General features: G+C 35.9%; 1 protein-coding gene across 1 annotated transcript; it reads left to right on the top strand.

The window, feature by feature from the left end:
- Positions 1-445: 445 nt before the first annotated feature.
- Positions 446-6,941, top strand: LOC128864132 (odorant receptor 30a-like). Its single transcript, XM_054103649.1, has 7 exons — positions 446-802; positions 912-1,050; positions 1,121-1,388; positions 3,643-3,742; positions 3,902-4,003; positions 6,532-6,639; positions 6,701-6,941. Exons 1-7 carry the CDS (start codon positions 494-496, stop codon positions 6,800-6,802), a joined length of 1,128 nt encoding a protein of 375 aa, XP_053959624.1. The 5' UTR covers positions 446-493; the 3' UTR covers positions 6,803-6,941.
- Positions 6,942-12,769: the final 5,828 nt, after the last annotated feature.

The raw sequence follows: 12,769 nt of genomic DNA, 5'->3' as shown, positions 1-12,769 counted from the left end.
CTTAGCAGCTAAGAAATAGGCACAATCTTACCCAAAAGCATTGAAAGGGGCTACATTTCACATGTCTCACACCTTCCATGTCCAAACTGCAAACAGCAACACATTCAGCACTAAACACTGTGCGTTAAACTAAAAAGTAGAAAGTTACCTACTAAAAATCGGAATATAAGTCAATCAGAACCGGAATTAGCCACTTGAGTTATCCTGTGAAATTGTACTTGTATATTAAGTATAGTGTAAATATAGCGAAAAATGCAATTTAATTAGCATGCATTTTTCCGCACTTAATAAAATTGTTGCAATTTACATAAATGAAACAATTTACTGCAATTACAACTGCTACAAATTGAGGCGCCTATCAACACCTCTAAATCCCCTCACTGCTAAAGAATATTAAATTCGCATAAATAAAAGGCCTTGCAAGTTACGCCGTGTCTTAGTATTTTTCAATTTTTCAAGTGATATAAGTATTTGGAATAAAATTGGGCATATAATGCATAATTACCAAAACTTGCAACTATATTCTGTGAATGTGAAAATTTTCCTCAAATTCGGATTCATTGGTTCAGCCAGCAAAATGAAAATGTCGCTTATGGCCTTGGTGCCGTTTATCACAGAAATTGGACAACTTTTTAATTTGTTTGTTACTTTGGATAAAGACATTAGTGAAACGGGGTTGAATTTTTTCTTCTTAGGTGTCGTTACAAGCGGTATAATAAGACAATTTATTATAACTGCACTTAAGGATGAAAAATATGTGCGATTATTACGTTGGGCTGAATGTTGGTACCATGAACTGGAGGTAGGTGGCAAAAGTGGGGAGCAAAATATTGTAAAAATGTTTCTCAAACTAATTAATATATTTCATCGACTTGTTAATAAAACCCAAATATGTTTCCTTACCCAAAAAGCGCTCGGGTAATCCGCAAATTCTAGGCAAGCTACAAGACATCACCAAGCGGGCTCAAACACTTACGCGCATTGGCTTCTATGCTGCCTGTATAGGCATGGTGGGCGCCTTCAGCTTTCCATTCTCCTTCGAGGAACGGAGTAAGCAATCGATATATATGGAATGCAATAAATGCTGATTATGTCTTAATTTTCCTACCTACTCTTGTAGAATTTGTGGTCGATGTTAGCTATCCGTTTTTTGATGTCAAGCAGACGCCATTCTACGAATTTTTCTTTCTTCTACAAGCTCTTGTGCTGGTGCCTACTTTCTGCTGCGTTTATCTACCTTTTACTAATCTTCTAATCACTTTTCTCATGTTCGGCGAAGTTGTGTTGTTGGATTTGCGCTTGAAATTAAATAACATCAACAAAAATGATGAAACAGTAATGTTGCGAGAATTGAAGGAGTGCATTGCATATCACAAAAAAATTATAGAGTAAGGACAGGTTTAAAGATTACATATGTATTTAGCAGTTTTACTAAATAACTCTGAAAGCAATTTAATAAATATATGTACATAGATAACATAGGTTAACAAATAATTAATGATTTTCTAACCAAAGAACCAATTCACATTTAAAGTCGGCCACTGAGTCCGAAAACTCAAATAATTTGTTTTGCCTGATTTAGATTAAAATATCTCACGTGCGCAACTAAGTTCTCGCTGTTTTCAATAGATGCCGCCAACAGTATGTGCGAATCGATTCTAACATAACCTAAACGTCATAAACCAAGCTTAGACATATGGTAAACAAACTGTTTCGACACATAAGATATTTTGTGTTGCTATCATATACTTTTGGTTTTGTGAAAATGTCTGATTTTGTGCCGAATAATCGCCATTTGCGGGAAGTGTGGATTTCCCTCTTTAATTCGAAAAAAACGGCGGCTGAAGTGCATCGAGAGCTACAAAAAGTTTATGGAGAAGCTGCTTTAAGTCAAACAACGTGCCGAGATTGGTTCCGTCGCTTCAAAGACGGTTATTTTAATCTTGAAGACCGTCCGCGTGAAAAAAGGCCAAAAACCTTCGAAGGCGCTGAATTGCTCAATGAGGTTCCCGTTCAAACGCAAGAAGAACTTGTTTCAGTATTAGGAGTTACCCGCCTATCCATTTCCAAACGATTGCATGCTTTGGGAGTGATTCAGAAATTTGGGTCTTGGGTTCCTTATGACTAAAGCCAAGGGATGTTGAACGTCGTTTTTTCGCCTGCGAACAACTGCTCCAGCGACAAAAAATGGAGGGTTTTCTTCATCGCATCGTGACGGGTGATGGAAAATGGATTCATTACAGCTATCCAAAGAAAAGAAAGTCATGGGCACTGCCCGGTCATGCTTCTACGTCGTCGCCTTGACCGAATATTCACGCTGTGAAGGTTATGTTATGTATTTGGTGGGACCAAGTTGGTGTTATTTATTATGAACTGTTAAAACCAAGCAAAACCATCACTGGGGATCGGTATCGACTTCATTTGATGCGATTGAGCCGAGCACTACGCGAGAAGCAGCCGCAATACGCGGAGAGGCATGAAAAAGTTGCCAAACCCGTTATAACCTACCTGGAAACACTGAAATGGGAAACCCTACCCCACCCGCCATATTTTCCAGATATTGCGCCGTCCGATTATCACCAGTTGTATTTTCATCGAAAAAACAGCGCGAAATTAGTTGCGCACCTAATATATTATGATATCTTTTATGCATAAAATAATACAATATATACTAATATATGTATATACAGGTATCCCTCGTATAACGCGATAGTTACGTTCCAGAAGAATTGCGCGTTATGTAATTCCGCGTTATCTAAAACATAGTTTTCATATAAATTTGGGGGTTATGTTCCAATAGGTTCTTTTTTAAATAAAATACGTACAAAATAACAGATGCACATATATTTCAACTCAATACTAAAGTTCAGACTTTATAATACAATTAAAAACACAAAACAAAAAATTTGAAAACAAACTAAAACAAATTAAAGGTTTATTAAAAACTTTATTGTTATTCTTCAAACTTCATATGGTAATTAATCTGTTTCACTGTCTTCAAAGATATTTGCACGTGGGCGTTTTGGGGGAGCAATAGCTTCATCAGAAGATATTTCTTCAACATAGTTTTCGCTATTGGATAAGGAACTCGTTCTGGGACCTTGTGGTTCTTCTACTGGTTCTATAATTGCAAAATCTGTTATCAGTTTTTGGTGGGTGGTTTTTTTAAGCTCCTTTTCAATTTCGTAATAAGGTGCTAGATTAATATCTATTCTATCTATCTAAGGCAAAAAAGGGTAATTCCCGGTTTACATTAAAAATACATTACATATTATAAATATGTGGTACGCAAATTAGTGTTACCAGATTTTATAATTATGTATTTTCCCCTTCGCATTATATAAGCCTAAATTTCCCGTTGTACTGAAACCTAATTTTTCCAAATCGCGTTATATCGAAACCGCGTTGTATAAGAACGCGTTATACAAGGGATACCTGTATTTATAATAATAAAATAATAAGATATTAAATATATTTTGTTGTAAATTAAATCTAGATATACCCTAAACTAAGTGCTTTCGGCAAAAGTGCTATAGGTACTTAACTTTCAAATAACAATTTCTTGGAGTGTCGAATTCCGCAGAAGGTTTTTTTAATAATTTACTATTTATGTATCTACATATGTACGTATTTCCAATATAGGTTCCGCAATGATGTTGAAGATTTGGTTGCACTTGTGAATTTTTTCGATGTCGCTCTTTTTGGTTTGATGTTCTGCATGATGCTCTTCTTCATATCAATGGTGAGTATTACTCAAATAAAGATAATAGATAATAGATAATAGATAATAGATAATATATTAGATAATAGATAATAGATAATAGATAATAGATAATAGATAATAGATAATAGATAATAGATAATATGCATAATAATCTTAATTTTCATTTCCTTTCGCCAGGTAGACGATTTGCAATCAATTCTAACCGCCCTAATATTCATCGGTTTCACCTTTTACACAATTGCCATATCCTATTATCATGCAAATAAATTCACAAACGAGGTTGGTATTAAAAAAAATATTTTTCGCTTTTTTTTAAGAAATAATTATAGAATTTCTATTACCATTAAGAAACATGAATTAAATAGAAAGGCATTAGTTAAAATTTTTGTAAAGCGTTATTAAACCCAGTACTTTCTGCTCGTGCGTCACTTGCAAATACACTTCACTGCAGCGACCGCCAATGCCGATATTTCAAATCACTTGAAAATTTATTATCTGATATTTGTAATTCCAGTTTTCGATAAGTTTCACAATTTTCCAATACCTCCTTTCACAATTCCTTTTTGATTGCACGGAGTTTCTGGCCTGTGGGTCGAGAATCAGATGCATTTTTGTTTTGAGTTTTTATTTAGCATAACAAACACGAAATACATATATGAATGTATAAGGGCACAAAATTGATCATTCTGTCGGAAGATTTATACTTTTTACAAATGGCATCGTACGTCAATCATATTTGGCACTTGTGAACTAGACAGCTTCCGGATACAAACAGAGAAGTAATAGGCCACGTATAGGTTAAAATAAATCATTGTTTTTTCATTCGTTTAACGTAGTGTCAAAAACAATATTATAAGTACATATATGTATATAAATAGTTTTCGTGGTTTCAATAATAGTGTACTATATATTGAGATGACTTACAGATTAAAAGTACAAATTAGAATTTAGAAATTGATGCCCAATTAGGTCCATTTTTAAATACATTTTCTAGACTAGCACTAATAATTATTAAATTTATCCTTGCTGTGTTATAATACGTTACATATGCATTAATTATCAACAAATCCACCAAATTAATCTACCCGTTCACATGTGGCTGATTACGTGCAAAATTGGCAATCAGCTGTCAAGACTGTATGGATAAGTTTTTTTTCACAGAAATTGGTTTGGTGGAATATTTCGGTGTTTTTGGTTTCTTTAATTACTACTAACGAATTGAAGAAACTAGACGGAGAAGGTATAGCTAATTTAATTGCGCAATTGGCTGCTAATACGAGGGGTGCCTTTTATATTTCGGGATTTGGCAACCCTGGTGTTGCAATCTGGCAACTGACAGCTGTACCGCAAAGTTTGACATTTTTTGGCTTTTACGTACTCAGAACGTTTTGAAATACCAGCGCTATTTGTGTTGTTTACAGTAACTTAAAAGATTCATCTCGGTCCAAAAATTGAATTAAATCGCGAACATTTTCGTGTGATTATTTTTTACAACTTTCGACGTTGATTAACTCAGCAACATTGCATGGATGAACTTAATTCATTTTTTGGCGATGAAGCTCCATCAAGGACCAGTGTTTATCGATGGTATGGTGAATTCAATCGTGGTCGTAGTTCACTCCAAGACGAATTTCGTGAAGGTCGTCCAAAATCAGTTGTTGTTCCGAAAACTATTGATGCTGTGCACGAACTGATATTGCAGCATACATTCAATATTGCATAAACATTTGACTGTCAAAAAAATTTATTCGCGTTGGATCCCACACAATTTGTCAATCGCTCAAAAAACGGCTCGTGTCGATTAGTCGAAGGAAATGCTCAAAAAATACGATCACGGGGCTTCGAAACACGTCTATGACATCGTGACAGGTGATGAATCATGGATTTACGCGTACTAGCCCGAAAGTAAACAGCAGTCGACTCTATGGGTGTTTCAAGATGAGCCAAATCCAACAAAAGTTGTTCGCGCTCGAAGCACATCCAAGCAAATGGTCTCCTGTTTTTTCGGAAAAACTGGACATGGCGCAACCGTACCACTAGAACAACGCAGAATAGTAAATTCTGAGTGGTACACAACCATTTGTTTGCCAGTTGTCTTCCAAGAAATTAGGAAAACCAATCGCCAAAGACGGATCACTCTTCACTAGGACAATGCGAGCTCTCACCCATCGGCTCAAACAACTGCATTTTTGAGCACCCAAAACATCGAATTAATGGGTCATCCGCCGTATAGTCCTGACTTGGCACCCAATGACTTCTTTTTATTCCCGTACGTAGAGATCAACGTTTTTCGACACCTGAAGAAGCGGTTGCGGCATTCAGAATGCATGTTTTGGAGGTACCTCATTCAGAGTAGCAAAAGTGCTTCGACAATTGGTTCAAACGCATGCAAAAGTGTATAGATCTTCATGGAGAATATTTTGAAAAACAATAAAGTGATTTTCAATGATTAAAATTTGTTTTTGTTCTCTAATTCCGACATATAAAAGGCACCCCTCGTAATAAACAGTTGGAGGAAATCCGTGTGCGACGTTTACTGAGGTTGCAAAAAACTACGGCAGTAATACGCATGGGAAATTCTATATTACATTATTTAATAAGTAATAAGAGGACAAAACGTTTATGGACACACGTTTTTTTCTGTAAAATGAATCCGTAATTAATAATATTAAACAGACATTTTATTAGAATTATGTTTGCAGACCTGTTTTCTTTGCCGGCATCCATTTTATTTAGTTTTTATTTTGATGTTTCTTCTTACATTCGTAATAATAATTTTCTATTTATTTATTATATTATTTTCTAAGAGCTTTGAAATTTGTTACGCTGCCTACAATACACCCTGGTATAATGGAAATTTGCAAATGCGTAAATGTGTGGCGATCATGATTGCCAGAAGCCAAAAACCGCTACAAGTACATTTTTGTATATAAATTTCAGAATTAATACAAATGAACTGAACTGCCTATTTTCTAGATAACAGCCGGTGGACTCTATCCAATGACCTTGGAGACTTTTCAAGCCATTGTACGTATTTCTTATTCATATTTTTCGCTGCTACAAGGACTCAATCAATAATAAACTGAAGAAATTATGTTACACCAATGAAAAAAAAAATTAAAATAAATTCAGAAACGCACTTATACTTAAAACTGCACAATGGAAATATATAATGAATAGAAATGTATGCACGATGTACGATATACGTATAAATTAAACAAAAATGTAATTAAAAGACTTAGTAAATAAAAAAAATATTTGAAGGGGGTAAGGTATTTTACTTATTTTTAGATCTTTCTTTTCATTTTTTTTTTTTTAATATTATAATTTTTTTAGTTTTTGTTTTTATTTATTTTTCTTTTTTTATATTTTATTTCTTTATTTAAGAATTTTTTCTCTTCTTTATTTTTCATAGTTTTTATTTTTAATTTTTATCTTTTATTTATTACTTAATTTTTTTATTTCTCTTTTTTAATACATAATTTCTCAAGGCCCTTATACGCCATAGCTCAAAATCTAGCAAAAGCGTGCAGACATCGGTTTTCTATTTCTCCCTTTAATTATATCCATTTAAAGTTTACCTTCATTTCATTACAATTTACATTCGTAAACAATCATCAATTAAACAATTCCTTTACGAAATGCACAACAGTTATGGGCATAAAAGGCTCGCATTTCACTAATAAACTTCCATTCCTCAAACGAATTCTCGAAATCACACAACAAACTTCGTAATCAAGTCCTCAACTACATTGCATTGACTCACCGGCAGGGAGGTTGAGACATAATTCGCTTGCATTCATATGCATCAATTACTCGTATTACAAACATTTCACAACTGGGTTATAGAATATTTATTTAGTGAAGTGAGTAAATTTGCTAGCCTACAAAACTGCTTTTAAATCATTCCTGTGCCAACCAATCGTAATATACTTGTGGAGGTTTCCCTTTGATTCACGTGGCTGTCGAAATGATTTACTACATTAATTAGGTAATGCAAAACTTATTGCGATACGCTCGATTATTTAGTTTTACAAACACACATACACTCGCAAGCGACTTGTGCTTCTGCACATACAGGCTGTCAAGAAAGTCAATGTTCTCTTGGTTAAGTTGAAGTAATCTTTAAGAGGAATCAACGAAATATGCTGTAAACGGCGACTTTCTGACACCAATAACAAGATGTACCTCGTTTCAGACCGGAAATCGATAATCTTGATGGTAAATTCATATCATAAAATAAACTCTCTCGACTCATCTCGACTAATTGTCACTATTTCTATACATCACTGTCGTTCCTCTACCCGACCATGACGAGGTGAGAATAGCGATAAAGCTTCCAAAGAACAGCAAAGCCGCGGAAGGCGACGGACTACCGGCTGATCTATTCAAACATGGCGCATGGGAGTTATACAAATTTGACTGTGAGGGCGACGCGGAGCTGGTAAGGTGAATGCACCAGCTTCTATGCAAAATATGGTCGGATGAAAGGAAGCCTACCGATTGGAATTTAAATGGGCTCTTCCCAATCCATAAAAAGGGTGATCCTGCAATCAGTGGCAATTATCTGGGGATTGGTCTTCTAAATATCGCCTATAAGGTTCTAGCGAGCGTATTGTGTGAAACCACCATCAACCAGCTTATTGGACCTTATCAGTGTGGCTTTAAACCGGGAAAATCCACAATCGACTAGATATTCATAATACGCCAAGTCTTGGAAAAGATACATGAAAGGAGAATCGACACAACCATCTTTTTGTCGATTTTAAAGCTGCGATGTCTAATTTGATATCCCCACAAAACTAATACGGCTATGCAAGATGACGTTGCTCAATACGAGCAGCCGTCAGTACTGGGAAGGACCTCTCCGAGCCGTTTGATACCAAACGAGGTTGCAGACAGGGTGACCCGCTGACGAGTGACTTCTTTAACCTGATGCTGGAAAAGATCGTGCGAGCCGCAGAACTTAATCGCTCAGGCACAATATTTTGTAATAGCGTACAATTGTTGGCGTTAACAACCGCGCTATTAGTTCTGCCTTTTCCAAACTGGATAAAGAAGAAAAATGAATTAGTTTGTTGTAAAAGACTTAGTTTATTAAGGAACCATCATTAACACCGATAACAATGTCAGCCTTGAAATCCAACCTAGAATCTCTCCTTCTTTCTCGTGCTAACCGGTGCCAATTGCACAAACTAAGTAAAGCCAAGTCCGTATCCACCTGATCTTTCCAACGCAAAGGAGGTTTCCTTTGCAACCACCAGCTAGTACCGCATCGAATATTTTCAGAGCCGGAGCATTTTTATCCATTCGGACAGCATGACCCAGCCAACGAAGCCGCTGAACCTTTATTCGCTGCGCTATGTCTATGTCGTCGTAAAGCTCGCCGTCACAAACGGGATGCCTCATCGGATGTTGCCACCGTCCAAGCTTCTGCGCCATACGTTAGGACGGGCATAATGAGAGGCTTATAAAGTGTTAGTTTTGTTCGTCGAGAGAGGACTTTACTACTCAATTGCCTACTTAGTCCAAAGAGAGATTCTAGTGGCAAGAGAGATTATACGCTAGATTTCAAAGTTGAAGCTATGCACATATAGTACACTTTAAAAAGAAAATAAAAACAAATATTTTTTCATGTAATTTTGGAAAATTTTTCTTTTATTTCTGAAAACTCTGAATATTTCATGCATTACAAGTTCAAACAATTAATGAAAATTAATTAAAAAACCTATTTTTTAAATATTCTACAACATAAACATCAAGTTTAAGAAACGTTCTCTGGAAAAAAATTATAGAAACAAAAGATTTTGCCACAAAAAATTAAAAAACAGGCTTACTCATGGAAAATTAATTTAGTATTTCGTAGCACCTCCTGCTTGTTTCATGACTTCTTCACATCTTTGATGCATTAAATTTACTAAATTTGCCTATTTATCAGGAGAAATAGATGTCTTGCCTGTTTATAGCTTTGAAAAGCCCGATTATCTTTTTCAGTATTGCTCAATTGGGATTAAGTCAGTAGACTGCGAAGCTCATTCTAAAACATTCACTCTTTGCTTTTTAAACCACTCCTTTGCTATTGTTGATGAATACTTGGGATCGTTATTCTGCATACACTCTTACATTCACACATTTTATCTTTTATCCAAAATATTGGGCTTTACCCCTCCCTACGAAAAACAACCCAGACAATTATCGATTTGTCACCGCCACATTTTTTTCGTATATCTGAGATCAAATGCTGTACTTGTGGGTCGTCGAACGTATTGTTTTTCGTCAGATGCAAACATTTTTATTTTTGTTTAGTCCGTCCATAGCAGCATTCCAGTTTTCAGAGATGTTTTCTTGCAAAATGAAGCCTTTTTGTTTTGGACACTCAACAACGTCACGTCATGGTTTTGAGAAAATTGGGCCAAAAGCCCATAAAAACGTTTTGTTTGTAAGCTTTCCCCCTCATTTTCTCAAAAATAAAACCTGATAGAGTCCTCAACCTGTACTCATATTAAAGCTTGAGTCTGGCACAATAATAACCTTATAGTACGTTCCAAAAAAGCAAAGTTTTGTGTGAATGATTGAGATTAATCCCTTCAGGCCTAGAGATTACTATCAAATTGTAAATGACTAGGTAAACTACGAGTGCATTGGGCTCATAAAAATTATTACTCAGGGGTTTTTGGGGTCACTATTCAAAATTCAAAATGGCAGTCATCAGACACTTCTAATTTTTCAGAGTACTCAGTTTGATGACTTTAGCTCAACTTATTGATTTTGATCAATATTTGTGTACTCTTATGTTTGTGCCGAACTGTAGATTCACTTACATAGGAACATAATTGCAGACAAACACAGCTTTAAATTTATGGGCAATTATAGATATTCAAAATGAGAATGGCAGTGGTTTTGTGACATCCCGAATGCCACCGGCACACATACCGTTATACCGTACGTAATTGAAATCGGTGTTTGTTATAATGTCAAATTGACTATATAAATAACTGCACATATTCACATGCATATATTTACGTGTTTACACTGCGTAAACATCGCTTGACTTATTTATGTACTTGCGGTCCACACAACGTAAAAGTAATTATTTAGTCACCCTTACTTTAATATACATACACTACTTAATATGTATATGTATGGATGCATAAATTAAAAATAAGTAACATTAAATAAATAATAATCGTATTTTAGCCAACCCTCTTCTGATTCCTATTTAAGTTGCGAGGTATACAAAATATAATAAACGAATATTTATGAACTAATATAGATTTATTGTTTTTCAAAATATTGTGTAAGGTCAGCTTAAAACTAGTATCCCTGCCAAGGCTGATAGATTACAAGGTTTGGCTATCTGAAGCAAAATTGTGAGAGTAACTTCAGTTGCTACATCATCGAAGATTCGGCAGCAGCATTTTGGCCGCTCATTTAACAACTATTTTTATGCTCGTTTAATCAGTCGTAGTTCAGGCAATAATTACCATAAGTGACATAAGTGAAGACTGTGTTGATTTTTTCGTATATCACCGACACAGTTTTATCGGAAAAAACCGCTGTCATGACCTCGGTGACATCAGGCAATCAACTGATTCTTTCAAATTCGCTGAGAACCGGTTAACGGTCTAATATTGGCCACATATTCCGAATTCTTTTCCCTGTGGTTAAAACCCACGGGTGAGAAATACTGAAGGTTGCGCGGCCCGTGAACCGCTAAGCCTCTCTTTGCTTAATAATTTGTGATTTCTACGCTTTTTGCCATAAAAATGTATGTAAAAATGAAGTGCGAGTGTTGAATTGTGGCAATGGAATTAAAAGTAAAGCTTCCGGGTGCAGTTCTTAGTGATATGCATGCCAGTATTGCTCTCCGAATTTCGCTGTAGTCTACTTAATCTTGTATTCTAACATAATAAATTAGAACCCACTTAAAAAGTAGCGAATAGGAAGTTGTATCCCACTCACCGTATAGCCCAGACATAGCGCTTTCTGACTACCACTTGTTTCGATAAATGTAGAACGCCTTAATCGGATTACGCTTCACGGAGTTCATACGCTCCCTCTGAGATGGAAAAAAAGTTGTTGCTTCCTGATGAAAATGCTTGGAAAAAGTATTGGGTATGGGAATAAGTTTCCACCCTCGTAAAGGAGGTGTCGCTACTGATACTATTTTTGTGCTCACTCTAGTAATATTCTGCTGATTTGTAGGTGTATATGTGAGGTCTCGATCGAAGTAGTTGACATTCGTTTGAGGCATGAAGATCCTTTTTTGACGACGAACATGTCTACGTTCGTCTCGAAGAAACAGCATTTCCGGGAAGTCATCCTTCGTTATTACGTTTTAAAGAAAAGTGCAGCTGAAATGTGTCGCATATCAATCAGTATTTACGATAATCACGCTCCATCAAATACAACTTGTAATGAGTTGTTTCTACGCTTCCAAAGTGACAATTTCGAATTGAGTGATAAAGATCGCGAAGGGGCACCGAAAAAATTCGAAGATACTCAACTATAACAATTATTCGATGAAGACGCATGTCGAACCCTCGAACCCTTGATGATATGTCTAAAGAGTTGGATGTTGACAGATCAACCGCCAGTAAATGTTTGCACACGATGGGAATGGTCCAAAAAGCAGGTAACTGGGTGTCACATCAATTGAAGGAGAGGAATATCCAGAGACGTTTGATGACGTGTTAGATAAGGTTTTCTGCATCGCATCGTCACTGGCGATGAAAAATGGATTTATTATGATAACCCTTAGCGTCAAAAATGTTGGAGCCCACCAGATGAACCCAGTCCACCGAAAGCGAAAAAAAATATTCATGCTTTAAAGGTTATGTTGTGTATCTGGTGGAATCAGAAGGGAAACCATCACTGGCGATCGTTACCGATTGCAGCTAATGCGTTTGAATCGAGCTCTCAAAGAAAAGCGGAAAATGCCGAAATGGGACGGTGAACACGACAAACTGATTTTGCTGCATGACAACGCCATTGCTAAATCGGTCCAGAAATATTTAGGGGACTGAATTGGGAAATCTTGTCCCA

This window comes from Anastrepha ludens, chromosome 5 (assembly GCF_028408465.1).
Source record: "Anastrepha ludens isolate Willacy chromosome 5, idAnaLude1.1, whole genome shotgun sequence".
Classification (NCBI taxonomy): Eukaryota; Metazoa; Arthropoda; class Insecta; order Diptera; family Tephritidae; genus Anastrepha; species Anastrepha ludens.
The sequence above is the reverse complement of the archived record's forward strand: the minus strand, read 5'-3'. Positions and strand labels throughout refer to the sequence as shown.

Excerpts from the sequence above, each read along its gene's own strand:
- LOC128864132 (XM_054103649.1), top strand. The coding sequence starts at position 494 with ATGCATAATTACCAAAACTTGCAACTATATTCTGTGAATGTGAAAATT. Across the intron at positions 3,743-3,901 it reads TGCTCTTCTTCATATCAATG|GTAGACGATTTGCAATCAAT; the intron begins GTGAGTATTACT and ends TCCTTTCGCCAG. Across the intron at positions 6,640-6,700 it reads GAAGCCAAAAACCGCTACAA|ATAACAGCCGGTGGACTCTA; the intron begins GTACATTTTTGT and ends CCTATTTTCTAG.